Below are 14,023 nucleotides of genomic sequence, written 5' to 3' on the forward strand. Positions count from 1 at the left end.
GAAGTTCTCTGTAATCCTGTAGGTCCCTTTGTTGTTTCTTAGCTGTTTTTCTCTGTCAACAGAAAATCAATTGAAAATCAAAGAAGAAAAAGAGGAGGTAGAGGAACAGTCAGTGGAATCGGAAAGCCTTCCTCCTCCTGTGGTCAAAGAAGACGAAAATGCACTTAAAATTGAGAAGGTGGAAGAAAAAGAAATTATAAAACTGCCAGTAATAGTGAAATTAGAAAAACCTTCAGAACACAGTGAAGAAAAGCAAACTGTCAAGGAAGAAAGTGACTCCTTTAAGGAAAATGTCAAGCCTGTTAAAGTAGAGGTGAAGGAAAACAAAACAGAACCCAAAGACCTAAAAGAAGTGAAAAGCTGTATGGACAAAATAGCAGTTCATGAGCCAGAGAGGTTAGAATTTTGTGTTAATGTCAAAACTCCACAAGAAATTGTGGAAAAATCTGTGGAAGAAAGTGAAAAACTTAAAAATGACCAACAGGCAAAAATACCACTTAAAAAGCGAGAGATCAAACTGACAGATGACTATGACAGTCCAATAAAGGGGCCCCTGTGTAAATGTGTTACTCCAACGAAGGATGTCTTGAAGGAAGAAGGGAAACCAGAAGAAGAAGCTTTTAAGAGAGTCCCTACCATTACTGCTCTATGTCCTGATGGGAAAGTGCTAGTAAATGGAGAGGTTAGCTGTGAAAAAATAACCCCAAGTGTCATACAAAACAGTAAGTCAGAGCACTCTGCTAGTGCTATGGAAGACAGCACCTCATTAAAAGAGAAAAATGGAAAAAGCGGGGAAAAAGTATCAGACTCCCTAAATTCTGTTATAAAAACATGTGAGATTGAGAAGAATGCAGTAACTGTGCTGAAAGAGGTCGGGGCTGTGGTCTCTGAAGTTTCTAATCAGAAAGTGCCTTCAAAGGAGGAATCTAGTCCTGTGGAAAAAGAGTCCCTTGACAGCACAACTACTGAGACTGTAGCAGAAGAGGCTTCAAACTCTGAAGACTGTGCCAAAACAACTGAAGAGAAACAAGCCACTGATGTCAAAAACGACAGCATGCCACCATCCAAAGAATGTTCAGAGAAGCTAGGGATGTCCCCAAATGCATCTGCTCCTGCAGAACTGCCTAAACTTGCACTGGCTGATGAAGAGACTTCGAAAAGTAAAGATGACCCTGAGGAGAAAAACGACTCTCCAAAAGCTGCTGAGATACCTCCTGCATCCACTTCACCTGTTACAGTAGAGAAACCTGTTCTGGAAAAGGAGGACTCCGATAGTAAAATGGCTCTACCTGAGGAGAGCAAAGTAGAAGAAAAATCCAGCCCAGAAAAACAAGAGGAAGAGCCAGAAGCTGCCAAAACAGAGCAAGATAGATTAGATGATGCCCATGTATCTAATCTAGAGGACTCCTCAGAGAGTAAAAAGGAATCTCCAGTACCTAAAAGCAAATTTAAATATAAGCTAGTTTCTGAAGAAGAAACCTGTGCAACAGAAAATAAAGAAATAACTTCTGAAAGACAAAAAGAAGGAATTAAATTAACAATCAGGATCTCTAGTCGGAAGAGAAAGACAGAAACACCGCCAGAAGAGGTCAGCATTGGCCGCACTTTAAGGCGGTCACCAAGAATATCCAAGCCTACGCCAAAAGTTGTGGAGACTCGGGATCAGAAGCCTGAGAAGAAACGACCTGAAGAGGAAGAGGAGAAACCTGCAGCAGCACAAAAACCAGAACGAAAAGAAGATGCAAAAAAACAAGAGAAGGAGACAAATTCTAAAGTTAACAAGGTAAATATAGTTTTATTACTTGGGACTAAAGAAAATCCCCAGTCTTATCTATAAGGAGAATATACTCTTACATAGGAATACTGAGGATTATGTTCCTTTGGTCAGCTTTTGCAAGAAACTAGCTTTGCAATCCAGTTAGTGAGCTCAACCAATTTAAAAACACCCCCTAAGAGAGTGCTAATATCTGTTGACTTTTTATAAACTTTGACAGTTTATAAAATCTGTCACTTAAACCAACCTAAGTAGGACAAATCACCCTGAGTGAATTCTTCTAAAAAATGGCACGATCAGGTGTGAGTCTGTCTGGCTGTGTGGCTGAATAGAGACTTGTAACCCCTCTGGATTTACTAGATGGATACTTGTTGGTGTCTGGTTAGTCAGAATGATCATAAGATAAAAAGGAAACAAAAAATGGGGAAGAATAAAAATATTATGACTTCTGTTTCTAAGTAAAGCTAAAGGTATTGTTGTGGTGAAATCATTATATATTTAGCTTTTCTCACATATGTGATGCACATTTTAATGTGGGTACAGGATTTTGTTTCATATTAACTTCTGTTTGTGCAGAAGAGATCTGTAAAAGTACATGATGTAAATACTTCACAGAAAATTAAACATACATTTGTATGGTGTGCTTCTGAGACTGTGCATTTATAAATAACCCTTTATTAATTTATCTTCTGTTTTCTCTGGATATGCAGCACAAAACAAAAGATGAATGATGAGTTTATATTTTTAAGTGCACTTTTTAAAATCAACTTGTAAAATCCTATTAATTTTCCACTGCAATATATTTTTGACTGATGTAGTTTTCCCAAAGCATTCACTCATTTAGAATGTGAAAGAAAGTTTCTTTCACATACTGGTATGTAGGATAACCTTTATAAAATGAACAAACGCTTGATTTTTCAGTGAATGGTAACATCTATACTGAAAAATGCTGTCATATGCATGGGGAAATGAAAGACAAATTTTTCATTTGAAGATTTTAATTAAAAAAGAAAACATGTGAAAGTAAGAGTGACTGTAAATCCTGAAAGTTATTAGAATTTTGAAGTACTGTTGCTACAGGTGTTTTAACTGTTTTAACTTGGTTTCTATTTGTGAAAGAGCAAGAGATCTAAAGATATTTCCTTTTCTAAAATAATTATGATAGAGGAAGAAGTTTGAGGCTGTTAAACTTCTGTCATTTAAACAGGATGAAGAATACCAGGATCTTTAATAGCTTACTTTATATCTTGGGGTTCCTTTTCTTTTTAAAAATGGATCTTATAAAAAACCCAATTTGAAATTGTGATGCTGTATGATGAGTCTGTAGCCTAAATTGAGTCTCTGTAATGGATTTGAAGTACCTTTGCTGCTAAAGCTAAAGGAACAGCAAAATCTCTATAAACAAGTAGAAACTGATATTAAGAACCTGAAACAAAATTTTACCAATATGACAAATGCTGCTTTGATACGAGTCCATCCTGCAGGAGAAATAGAATAATTTGTGCATTTTCATATTCTATCCTTTTTTATTCATCCGGCTGGAAAAATAGAATATTTTGTGCATTATTTAGCTTATTCAGGTCTGTGAATAATTTAGTCAAAATCAAAAAAATATTTTGAGTTAAAAAAGCTGGAAAAATTATTTTCTGTTTTTAGTGGGAAGGGGGTAATAAGTTGTGAAAAAACAACAGGTGTGAGAAACTAGTCAGTCAATGGGAATAAAAGTTTTTTCTGTTTGACATGTTGCTTTAAATCTAAAATATCTTAGTTGCACAAAATAGTTTAAGTAATTCAGAAAGGTCTACTGAATTTTAATTGAAACTTGTATTTGATTCAAAATATGGTAATCTATATATCCAAGATATTTTCATTCATAATACGGTATATGGTAGAAAGGGGTAAGTGCTGCTTTGATTAGCAAAAATGAAGCACCAGCTGAATCATGTTTCGCTTAAGGAAAATAATGAAAAATATAAACGTGAAAGAAGACCTAGATAGAAGTTATGCACTTAAAAGGTGCAGTGGTCTTATTTCAGAAACAAACACATTTTCCAAAGTAAAATAAAATGCATAAACTCTTTGGGAGGCAGGTGGGAGGAAAAAAAATATTCTCTTTGGGTTGAAGCAAGTTATTATGAAAAAGTCAGAAAGTTTAAGTGTGGAATTTACCATGTGCACTATGAATTTGGCCTTGTCAAAATAGAAAAAAAAATTGTCTGAGTGGAAAAATTTGTCTTCCTACTTTTAAATCTTGCCTGAATATTTCTTTCTGCAAGTAGATGCAATTTTTTTCCCTTTATCTCATTGCATTTTAAGGATCTTGGAAAGACAACATATTCATTGAAATGCTCTGCTGTAAATTTACTGCAGCTGTTCTGAGTGAAATGAATCACTTTACTCTGGAGGCAAATATTTTTTTAAGATCTGGGAAGAAACTCTGTGGGCTTCCTTTGTGTTTTTTCTTTGAAATGGTGTCTCATAGAGAAGCAAAGTTCGGTGGACGGGTACACGGACACGTGGCAGGTGGAAATACTCAAGTAATGAAGAGACTGAGGACTCTGAGAGTGAAAAAAACTCTGCGGAGGAGGAAGAAGAGGAGGAAGAGGAGGAAGAAGAAGCTCCACCTGCTGATGACGATGAGCCCTGCAAGAAGTGTGGCCTTCCCAATCATCCTGAGCTGGTAGGATATGGGGGAAGCTTCTGTGGATTGTTGTGTCAGATTTGGTGGATTGGCTTCGATGGTGTCTGAAGGCACATTATCTTCAGGGTGGCCATATGTGGAAGACTATCTCCTAGTTTTTAGGTGGTAAACTGAGGAGTAAATGAGTTACCTTGAATAAGATGGGAAGGAAGTTATTTTTCCTGTTTGCCAAAGCAAAAATAGCATCTTTTACAGGGTGTAATGCACCTTAGCCAATTGAGAATCAGTCTGGGTGAGGCTTTGAGGTTGTGCCTACAGTTGCAATGAATACAGAGGAAGCAGCATTAAAAAGAACTCCAGCAGTGTGATGTCTACTCTCCAAGGCATCAGTGACCACATAGCTGCATAGTCATCTTCACTGGATGTAGCTGCATCTTACCCTGAGAACTGAGTACAGTGAAATCCCAGACAGAGCACAAGATTTTGCTATTTCTTGTGGTTCTCACTTATTTGTGGTAGATACCATCATGAATTCCTCTGTTTATCTGGGAAATCATCATGTGCAGTCCTGAATCCAGAAAATAAGCACACTCTTAGGTGTTTGACAGATATCCTGGCATAGCTGAGAGAAAGTTTGCCCTTTAGGATGTTAGAGATAAATATTTCAGTAGATATAAACACAGCTTATGCCAGCTTTGTTCTCAAGTTTTATGGAAAGGAGTATCTCAAATTTTACTCAACTAAGTATGAACTTTTAGTAGTTGCCTAGTTGTGGATGCCCTGCAAGCCTGCAAGGCTTTGTCCCTGCTGCCCAAGTCATAAAATTATCCTGACTGAGGAAAAAGGCCAGGTTTCCTACATAGGGAGCAGAGAGCACAGGGAAAACAGGTAATATCATGTCTTACTCAGAAGGAGTTTTCCACGTATCTAGGATCTGGAAAGTGTTACCAGATTCTACACTAAGGGCACATAGTCTGCATAGTCCAGTAGTACTAAGTACTGGGAAGATACAGTAAGAGGAAATGTGGTGTTAGCACAGAAAACCGTGATAAATAAACTTCCCCATGAAAACCACCCTTGGCCCTGGACGTGTGCTACAGGATAAGTGGTACAGGGCTTTTTTTTTGTTTTGGCACAGTCCAAACACTTCTGTGTTGGCTGGGGAAATAGTTGTGGAGCTTGTTACATGTGAATGTCAAAAGATACTCACAACATGTTTTGTTTGCACAGATTTTGTTGTGTGACTCTTGTGACAGCGGCTACCACACAGCCTGCCTTCGCCCTCCGCTGATGATCATCCCTGATGGAGAGTGGTTCTGCCCGCCTTGCCAGCATGTATGGCTCCTGTGTGACTTCACTCTTCCTTGCAGCTTTCCTTGTGGTTGTGGAGATTGACTGGGACTTTAACAAGTCCTTTCTGTAATCTTTTTTGTCTGTTAACAAATGGACTGGGATGAATGGTGGGACTGCTGATCTTCCCTCCTGTCCATTAGTAAAACTGAATTTGTGATGCGGTCTTCTCTTTCTTAGTTCTGCTAGTGATGAGTGACTGCATGTTGCTGATTTTTAGATGGGAATCTCCAGTCACACTGATTGTCTCCCATCTCTGATTAAATCACAAGACTAGCACAGTATTAAAGATATAATGTCCTAAAATTTTCCCAAAAGAAACATTTAAGTTATTGTCCAGGAGGCAGGAACAGTAGGCAACAAGGGATGGATCAGTGGCCAGAGCAAGCAGCTGTTTCTGAAGTGTTATTCCTTCTTCAGAGACATTTTCTCAGAAGCTGGTTAGAAAAAGCTGCTGTTACTGATGAATCTCAGAGCATAGCTTGTCTCTGATGGGAAAGCCAGGGTTGTTCTATTCAAGTAATAGACAAGTGTGAACCCTTATTCCAAGGCTAGAAGCAGGGTTGGTGCTTGGGAGGACAAGCAGAAAGTGTGTGATGCTGCTCTTGTTAAATAAATGGGAAACCATTTGTACACATTTTCAGAATAATCTGCCTGATCCCAACCCCCTTCCTTGGTTTTAGAGAAATTCTGTGCCAAAAGGGCTGTTGCCTGACAGTAAACTAGTTGACATTGGGCATGATGTGAGATGACTGTTTGGTGCTGGTTTTTAGTTGTCTTCTGAGCAGTGTTTTTAAGCAGTGATGATTTTGAATATGTATGAAAGTTTTCTTTACACTTCTAGTTATAGCTTATCCTTGTTCTGTTGCTATTAAAGTACTCTTCGATATGAAAAATGACAGTTTGTAAAAGGGGAAGAGCATCTTTAGAAGTAGTATAATGAGGGCATTAACATGGACTAAGGCACAATTTTTCCATTAAAAGTAATTTTTGCATACAGCTTCTTGAGTATTTGGTAAGAAAATGATCCTAAGGTGTATTTCTGCTTTTTGCTGCATTTCCCACTGAACTCATCTAGTTCCAACCTCCTTTGCCATGAGCAGGGACACCTTCCACTAGACCAGGTTGCCCAAAGTCTCATCCAACCTTGACTTGATGGTGGAGCTCATGTTTTAGAAAGACAGGCTTTATTGTAAAGTCTTGTTCATTGAAGAGGAACCTCCAGTAGCAAGGCTTCTTCTGATACAGTCTGAGTGAATGAAGAGTCTGAATGTTACTTCAATGTGAAAATTGCTGGTTATGAAATAAACTAATACTCTGTTTCCTTCCTTTAGAAACTACTCTGTGAGAAATTAGAGGAACAATTACAAGATCTGGATGTTGTCTTAAAAAAGAAGGAGCGTGCAGAACGCAGGTACCGTTGTTTGGATGCACTCTCAGCAGTGCTGTGCTGGGGGTGGTAATAATTGAACAAGCATTAAAATAACTGGGGACTGGGGAGAAAAGCAGTGATGAGACTGGGAACTGGTAACGCCAATTTTGACTTCCCACCAATTATTGCTGGCTCAGTGCTGGGACAGCTTGCAACAAGGGAGGAAAAGTACAATAACGGGAAAAGATAAGCAAATACATTTGTACTAAAATTTGGTTAAAGTGCCTGAACACAGATTTGACTTTCTTGTACCAATAGTTAAAGGCTTTCCAGCACTGGCTCAGCTGACTGTCAGTCACGTGGAGAATTCCTGCTGTAAGCAAGTTTAAGTCTTGACTTTGCTCCAAAAGTCATCCAGATTATTGTGGGATTTGAAAGTTGTTACTTTAGATCCTGTTAAACTCTGCCTAATGTACAAGATTATGCAGCAACTGCTGTAGGGCAGTGGGTCAGTGAAGTTTCACAGTCACAGAATATTCTGAGTTGGATGAGGCCCACAAGGATCATCAACTTCAGCTCTTCAGGGAATTGCCCGTGCAGGGATTGAACCCACAATCTTGGCATTATGATCACCCTGCTCTGACCAGCTGTCCACCCTGCCTTTACCAAAGGCTAAATTCAGACATATTTACTGCATTTAGGAGCAACAGCCTTAACAATTGGAGCATTCTATTGGCAGTTTTCAGACCTGGAAATGAGGGACATGAAACACATTCTGCATAATTTATATCTTTTATGACATATATTGAGTACTTTGCAGAATTTAGTAATGTCTGTATGCATTATTAAACAAAACTTTCCATGAATTTTATCTTAAAAGGCAAATTTCACCAGAAGGTGAGGCCCTTTTAAAAAAAGTAATTGTGCAGGCTTATATTTGTGACAGGGACTGTAATATTACATGAGATGTAGTGAGTTAGTGCTGCGAAGATGGGAGCACAGTCTGTGTCTGCTTTCAGCTTTCTTCAAATCTGTTTGTTATTGCTGTTGCAAAAATGATAGTGACAGATCAAGTACCAACTGTTCCTGATGTTACTGCTTCTGCTCAGAGTGTATCTAGATCATATGGTGGTTAAATTATCCATTGCCAATTGTGCTGAATTTGTAGCTTTGGGAATGAAACTATCAGCTGTTTTTATGAGTGAGCTCAGCAAATACACAGCCTCCATCTGCGCAGGAGTATGGGACACACAGGAACTCTGCTGCTTTGCTTTATGGTGGGAGTGCTCTTCATTAGTGAACAGCATTTTTGGACGTACTTTGGTAAATAATCTGCTGGCAAACATTACATGGAATGCTAGCTTTTGCCAGTCTGTCTTGCTTTCTTGAAATCACCAGTGTTGCATAAAAACACAATGTTCTGAGAGCAACAGGAGAGCATACAGTTGATGTCATAGCAGTTTTCAGTGTCTGAAACAGCTGTTTAATAACTGTTTTACAATTTGATCCTCATACCAAATGAACCTAATGCTTTATAATGTATGCCATAAAATTGAGTTATAATAGACTTCACAATGCAATAGTTGAATATTGAAGTCTTCCAACTTAATGCTGTATTGTTGCAAATAATAAGGTAAAAAGGCTGAAGAACCATAATGCCAGAGGAAATGAGAGTTGTTATTACAGCTCAGTGTATAAGTTAAGGCAGGTTGGTTGCTTGGGGCACAGACATACTTGAATGCAGTGTTGCTGAAAACTCAGTGTGTGGTGGGTGTCTGTCTTTTTGGGAAAGAGAAGAAATCCAAGTCTGTCATTACATCTATGTCTACCTAATAGGTTCTTTGAATCAGTGTTGCTACCATGCTTTTTGAAGCAGTGATGTTGTGCTCTTTCCAGCTCTCAGGAATCTGACTGGGGCTGATTCAACTGCTCAGCTGTGTGCTTGCACATCCCCAAACTGTTATGTCGCTGATTTTTTAAATGAAGCCTTCAGGTTTCCCGTTGACTTACAAATACATGGATGAAATTATACCTTTTTTCCCCCCTTTTTCTGTTTGTGAATTCAAGGTGCTACCACAACAACCTGGCTGAATTTCAGGTTTCTCATGTACAGACTAACTTCTATAATCATGTCCTACCACCAGTTGGAGGGAGTGGACATTAAAGCCATCTAAGGTCTCCCTTTTAATCCATGTTAGATACTCTGAGACTTCTTGATGGAAAATCCCTCTAGGAACTACTTGTCTAATTCTCTCAGGCCAAACCAAGTCATACCAGTTGCTTTCATACACACTTTCATGACTTCTCTGTAGCAGCTTTTGCAGCCACGTAATTAAGGTAAAATGTTACCTTGAATTTGTCTAGGAAGATGTTATAATCATCCAGTGCTTATCTACTGCTGCCCTCGGAGACGTCTTGGTTCAAATGTTTAAACTCCTGGCTAAAGTCTTGATCTCCTGTCTGCCACACAAGGAATAAGGCATTCATTCAATATAGTTCTGTATTTCATTTCAAGACCTTGACCGCAACAGGATTGCGTTGTTCCATTTGCTGAGTTCTCAAGCAGTGTATACTCAAGCCAGGGAGAAGAACAGCAGAACTGGAAGACTTTGCTGATCATGATTAAAAACAGATTAATTTTTCTCATCTCCTGTCTCTTGATGTTTTGCATTACAAGAAATGAGAAATTGAGTAAACCATCAAAGAAACTTGCTGAATACTAAAATGTTTGCACTTCTAGTTCCTTTCTCATTTCTGTAATTGTACTCCTTGCCTTAAAATGTTATTTTAATTAATTTTCAAGGGCATAGTGAATTTGCACAGCATCCTTCTTCCTCATCCAACCAATCTAATGGTGCCCAGTTGGATGAGGATTTCTTTTCATCTGTCATCTAGGAATATTTACATTAGGATACAAAACTAATTCCTTGTATAGACAGCCAGTTATTTCAGTAGGCATAATGATACCAGGTTGTTGAAGTGCTTGGTCTTTTTAGCTGTAACACAACCTAAAATCCATTTTTACTCTTTGTAAGTATTACTTTAGGAACGATGCTTGTTCATTTTATTTAAGAGTATTATGCTAGAAAATGTGGAAGGCTACTCAGAGGACTTTCAAAATTTACTTAGATTCTTTAGAACTTAATGAAATTTTTGGAAACAAAATTTTTACACATAGATGCTTCTATTTGCAAAACATAACACAATGAAGTAAACATAGCTGAAATCAATATGTCATGGGCATTGTTGCAGTTATGTGCGTGATGTGTCCTGTTGCAACTCGAGTGTGGTGTGACAGGTTCATACAAGCACTCCCTGTAACTTCAGTAGTCTGATTCTGGTTGATTGAGACACTTCAGTTCAAAAATCCACACTGTTTTCAGACACCAGTAAATGCCACCAACTTTCAGCGTGCTCTTAATTTCTTTAAATTACCCCTTGTTTTCTTGGAAAAGGGCTAGTAGGGACCTGTGGTGATGGGAATTTGGTTACCCACCCTAGTCTGCATAAGTACCTGGCTGTTCTTCCTCAGAGACTGTTTTTGTACAGCTCACTTCAGCACCATGAAGATCAGCATGTAGTGCTGCTTGTGAAGTGTTAGGAAATCCATCTCTAGTCACACTGACAGATCCAACAGGACTTAGAGAAGACTTGTGTCCTTCAGGAGCCTGAATTGTCCCCGAGGCAGTTCATATGATGCAGAATGTCTGTGTTGAAGAAAGGTAAATCTAAACTGAATTTTGCTTCCATAGATTTAATCCTGTAACACACTGTTGACAAGGAGGACAGCCTGCTTGTCCTTACGAGAGTCCTGTATTTGAGTACTTCTCTATCTCCCATCTTTGGTCAAGTGTTCTCTACACTGATCCATCCTGTTTTTTCAGCCCTTCTCTACAGGATGTGTCTGCTGCCCTCCAGTAACTCCCACTGGCTGAATCTGAACTCTTCAGCTGGATCACATGTTTCTTAGAGAATGTGTCGTGCCCAGATGGCTCTAAGTGCTCCAGCCAGGTGTGAACAGGACTGACTGCCATGGCAGGTGTCCTTCAGGTGTCCTGTCAGCTGTTGTTGTATTTGCACATGCATCTGTCATCATAGTTCTTTGAGCAGCAGTTTGACTCTGCTGATCTTTGCTGTTCTTCTCTGGCAAAGAATTGCTCTGTAGGCAGTTATTTGTCCCTGGTGTTTCTAGAGTTGGTTCTTCCTGCTTGGGTCTAATGTCTGGCATTTATCCATTTTGGATTGCATCCTATCTTTACATATTTTTTCCAGTTCAGTGTGATTCTGAATTCCCATTTTATCTTTCATTTATCTTTTTATCTTCACGATCGGTGGTAGTTACAGATCTGACAACGTAATCTTCATCACAGCATTAATATTTTTCAGTTGGTTTTTACTTGTTTTTTATACAGAAATTCAGTAATTTCTGTGGTGCCTGCCCAAAGTCTTCAAGTACTGTTGATTGTCAGAACTCTTTGGAAATCTCTTACATTATACATTCAAGAAAATGTAATCACATGAGATTTAGCATATAATCCCAACTTTAATAACTTTTCACTTGGAACATCCTCTTGGGATGCTTCTGCCTGGTAAGGACTTCAAATGGTGCTGATTAGAGCTTTATTTTAGATGTTTGCAGACTTTCTGTAAGCTTATTTTCATTTTCTTTCTCTCCTCAAGAAAAGAGCGATTGGTGTACGTGGGTATCAGTATTGAGAACATCATTCCACCTCAGGTAAGCTAGTGTGTCTATGTGGTATTTTTGTTTTATTTTCCAAACTTCTCAGGGAAGAAGTCTCTCAGTGCTGTGTCATAGGTGCTAGTAGCATCTTGGGAAGAAAAATCAATCTATATGCAGATCAGAAATAATTCTAGACCCTTCATTTTAGACTGAATATGTCAGAGAAACCAAAGGAGCTTTATGGTGTTTATTAGAGCCACCTGATGCCACCCAGAGTCTTCTCCCAGTGAGGGATTGCAGGACTCCCTGCCCATTACAGTGGGGTTTTGAGTTGAGTGCTCAATATTCAGTAGTTTGTAAAAGTGGGAATCAGTTATTTAGCTCTAATATTTGCTGTGCAGTTAACTAGGTCTGAGCTAATTGTCACGGCTTTCCTTTGGAACTGAAGGAAACAAATGTTTCTTATGATTCAGAGGAAATGTGTAGTATCTCTAGGCAGCACAGCATTTGCCTTCAACGAGTGGATAAGGTCACGTGCTTAAAAACCGTAAATATTTACTGTTTCATTAACTGATGCTTTCCTATGGTTTCCCTTGAGAAAAGAGGAAAAATGCTTTGATTCGCATGAAGAACAGCCTCTTCTCACTTAAATACACTTTAAAGCAAGTCTCTTGAAGTCTTAGCCAAATGCTTTCATCTGGAATTATATAATCTGTTCTTTGCAGTTCAAAATGGAACTTTTGTTCATTTTAAACATAGACTTTCCACTCTGCGTGGCTCTAACAAGGCCAGCTTTTTCTCCCTGTCTCTGAATAACACAAAAACGATTACAGATTTTACAAACTTGCAAAAGAATCTATGGCTGAAAGCAAATATTTGAAAAATGCAGCCTGGGGGCAGATTATTTTGCTTTTAAATTAATAACTTGCAAACAATATAATAAAACTCACCTGTGTGAAACTTTATTGAAACTGCACTGTGTAAAGGTATCCCTGTGCTCAGTATGTAGAGGTGGTGACCACAGTTTGTTTAGCTGTCACATTTACTAGTCCTAGGAGTATCAGCCGAGGCATGATCTCAGCATTGCAGCATAAACACAATGATCCGATGGCCTGAACCCTTAAATTCTGCTTTTGGAAAGTTACGTAGCCTGTAAGGGCAAAATGTGCAAATTCACCTGAACAGTTGTAATAGGTCACCATATTACAAGTTAAAATGTGCTGTGTTGAGCATATGAGCTTTCTAGACAGAAGGAATAATTTGTATTACAAGTTCAGCCATAATGAGTGTGAAGGGAAGGAGGAGATAATGCATTTTTGACACTTCTGTCTTATCTGAACAGGAGCCAGAAATACCTGAAGGTCAGGAAGAAAAGAAGAAAGATTCCAAAAAGCCCAAATCGAAACTTGAAAGGAGATCTACCAGAACCCGAAAGTGCATAAGCTACAGGTCAGCAGCTTGTTAAAATAGCTTGTACAGCAAAAGTCATGCTGTTGTTTCCTTTCTGAATCATCCTACCACTTCTCATGTAAACTTATACATTTAACAGAGAAACCCAACTAAAGTGTCTTTGTTCTTTCCTCTGAATACTGGTTATGCTCAGTGGTGGTGAGAGCATAAGGTGGTATGGTGAAGGGGTGATGCATTAAAAAAAATGAAAATGTATATGGTGTTTTGTTCAGGAATACTGGAGAAGGTTTTGGTACTGCTGCAATTTCTGGAGTGAGTTAAAGCAGGTGAATTAAACCTTTCCTTTCTCTTGCACGGGAGACTTCTCCTTGTGTCTCTAATGGCCTTCAATTCCTTGCTATCTTCCCCCTCCGCACATTAGACCTTCCTTACAAGAAAGAGGCATGAAACTTAAAATGTAGTTATCACACAGTGCATCTAAAAATGCAACTCTTTAGAGAAATCTGTAACTCTTTAGAGAAATTTTGACAAAAATGCAATTAGTAAATGCAAGTGCCAAGATTCTGCATTCTGAAAGTAGAATAGGTCACTAAGGTTTTCGAACTTCAGCATGATTTTAATAACAACTTTTGTTCTCAGTGTATTACCAAGTTGTTTTTATAAACTGCTTTCTGAATAATACCTTGTGACACTCTGTATCATCTTCAGTCCACCAGGCAAGTAAAATGCCCTTGGGATTAGAAAATAATGTACTTGCCTGAGAGATTTTGGTAGTTTGTCCCAGATGCATTTGGA

At 38.6% G+C, this 14,023-nt stretch overlaps 1 protein-coding gene across 1 annotated transcript in view; it reads left to right on the forward strand.

The window, feature by feature from the left end:
• The window catches only part of RSF1 (remodeling and spacing factor 1), a 60,612-nt gene that overhangs the window by 35,943 nt on the left and 10,646 nt on the right, over positions 1-14,023 (forward strand). The window contains exons 6-11 of the mRNA XM_041461944.1: positions 63-1,783; positions 4,257-4,454; positions 5,646-5,750; positions 7,100-7,179; positions 11,818-11,872; positions 13,161-13,267. Of these exons, the coding sequence (XP_041317878.1) occupies positions 63-1,783; positions 4,257-4,454; positions 5,646-5,750; positions 7,100-7,179; positions 11,818-11,872; positions 13,161-13,267 (2,266 nt within the window). The remainder of the gene's footprint in view (positions 1-62; positions 1,784-4,256; positions 4,455-5,645; positions 5,751-7,099; positions 7,180-11,817; positions 11,873-13,160; positions 13,268-14,023) is intronic.

The sequence above is a fragment of the Pyrgilauda ruficollis genome, unplaced genomic scaffold, assembly GCF_017590135.1.
Source record: "Pyrgilauda ruficollis isolate IOZ18807 unplaced genomic scaffold, ASM1759013v1 scaffold158, whole genome shotgun sequence".
NCBI lineage: Eukaryota > Metazoa > Chordata > Aves > Passeriformes > Passeridae > Pyrgilauda > Pyrgilauda ruficollis.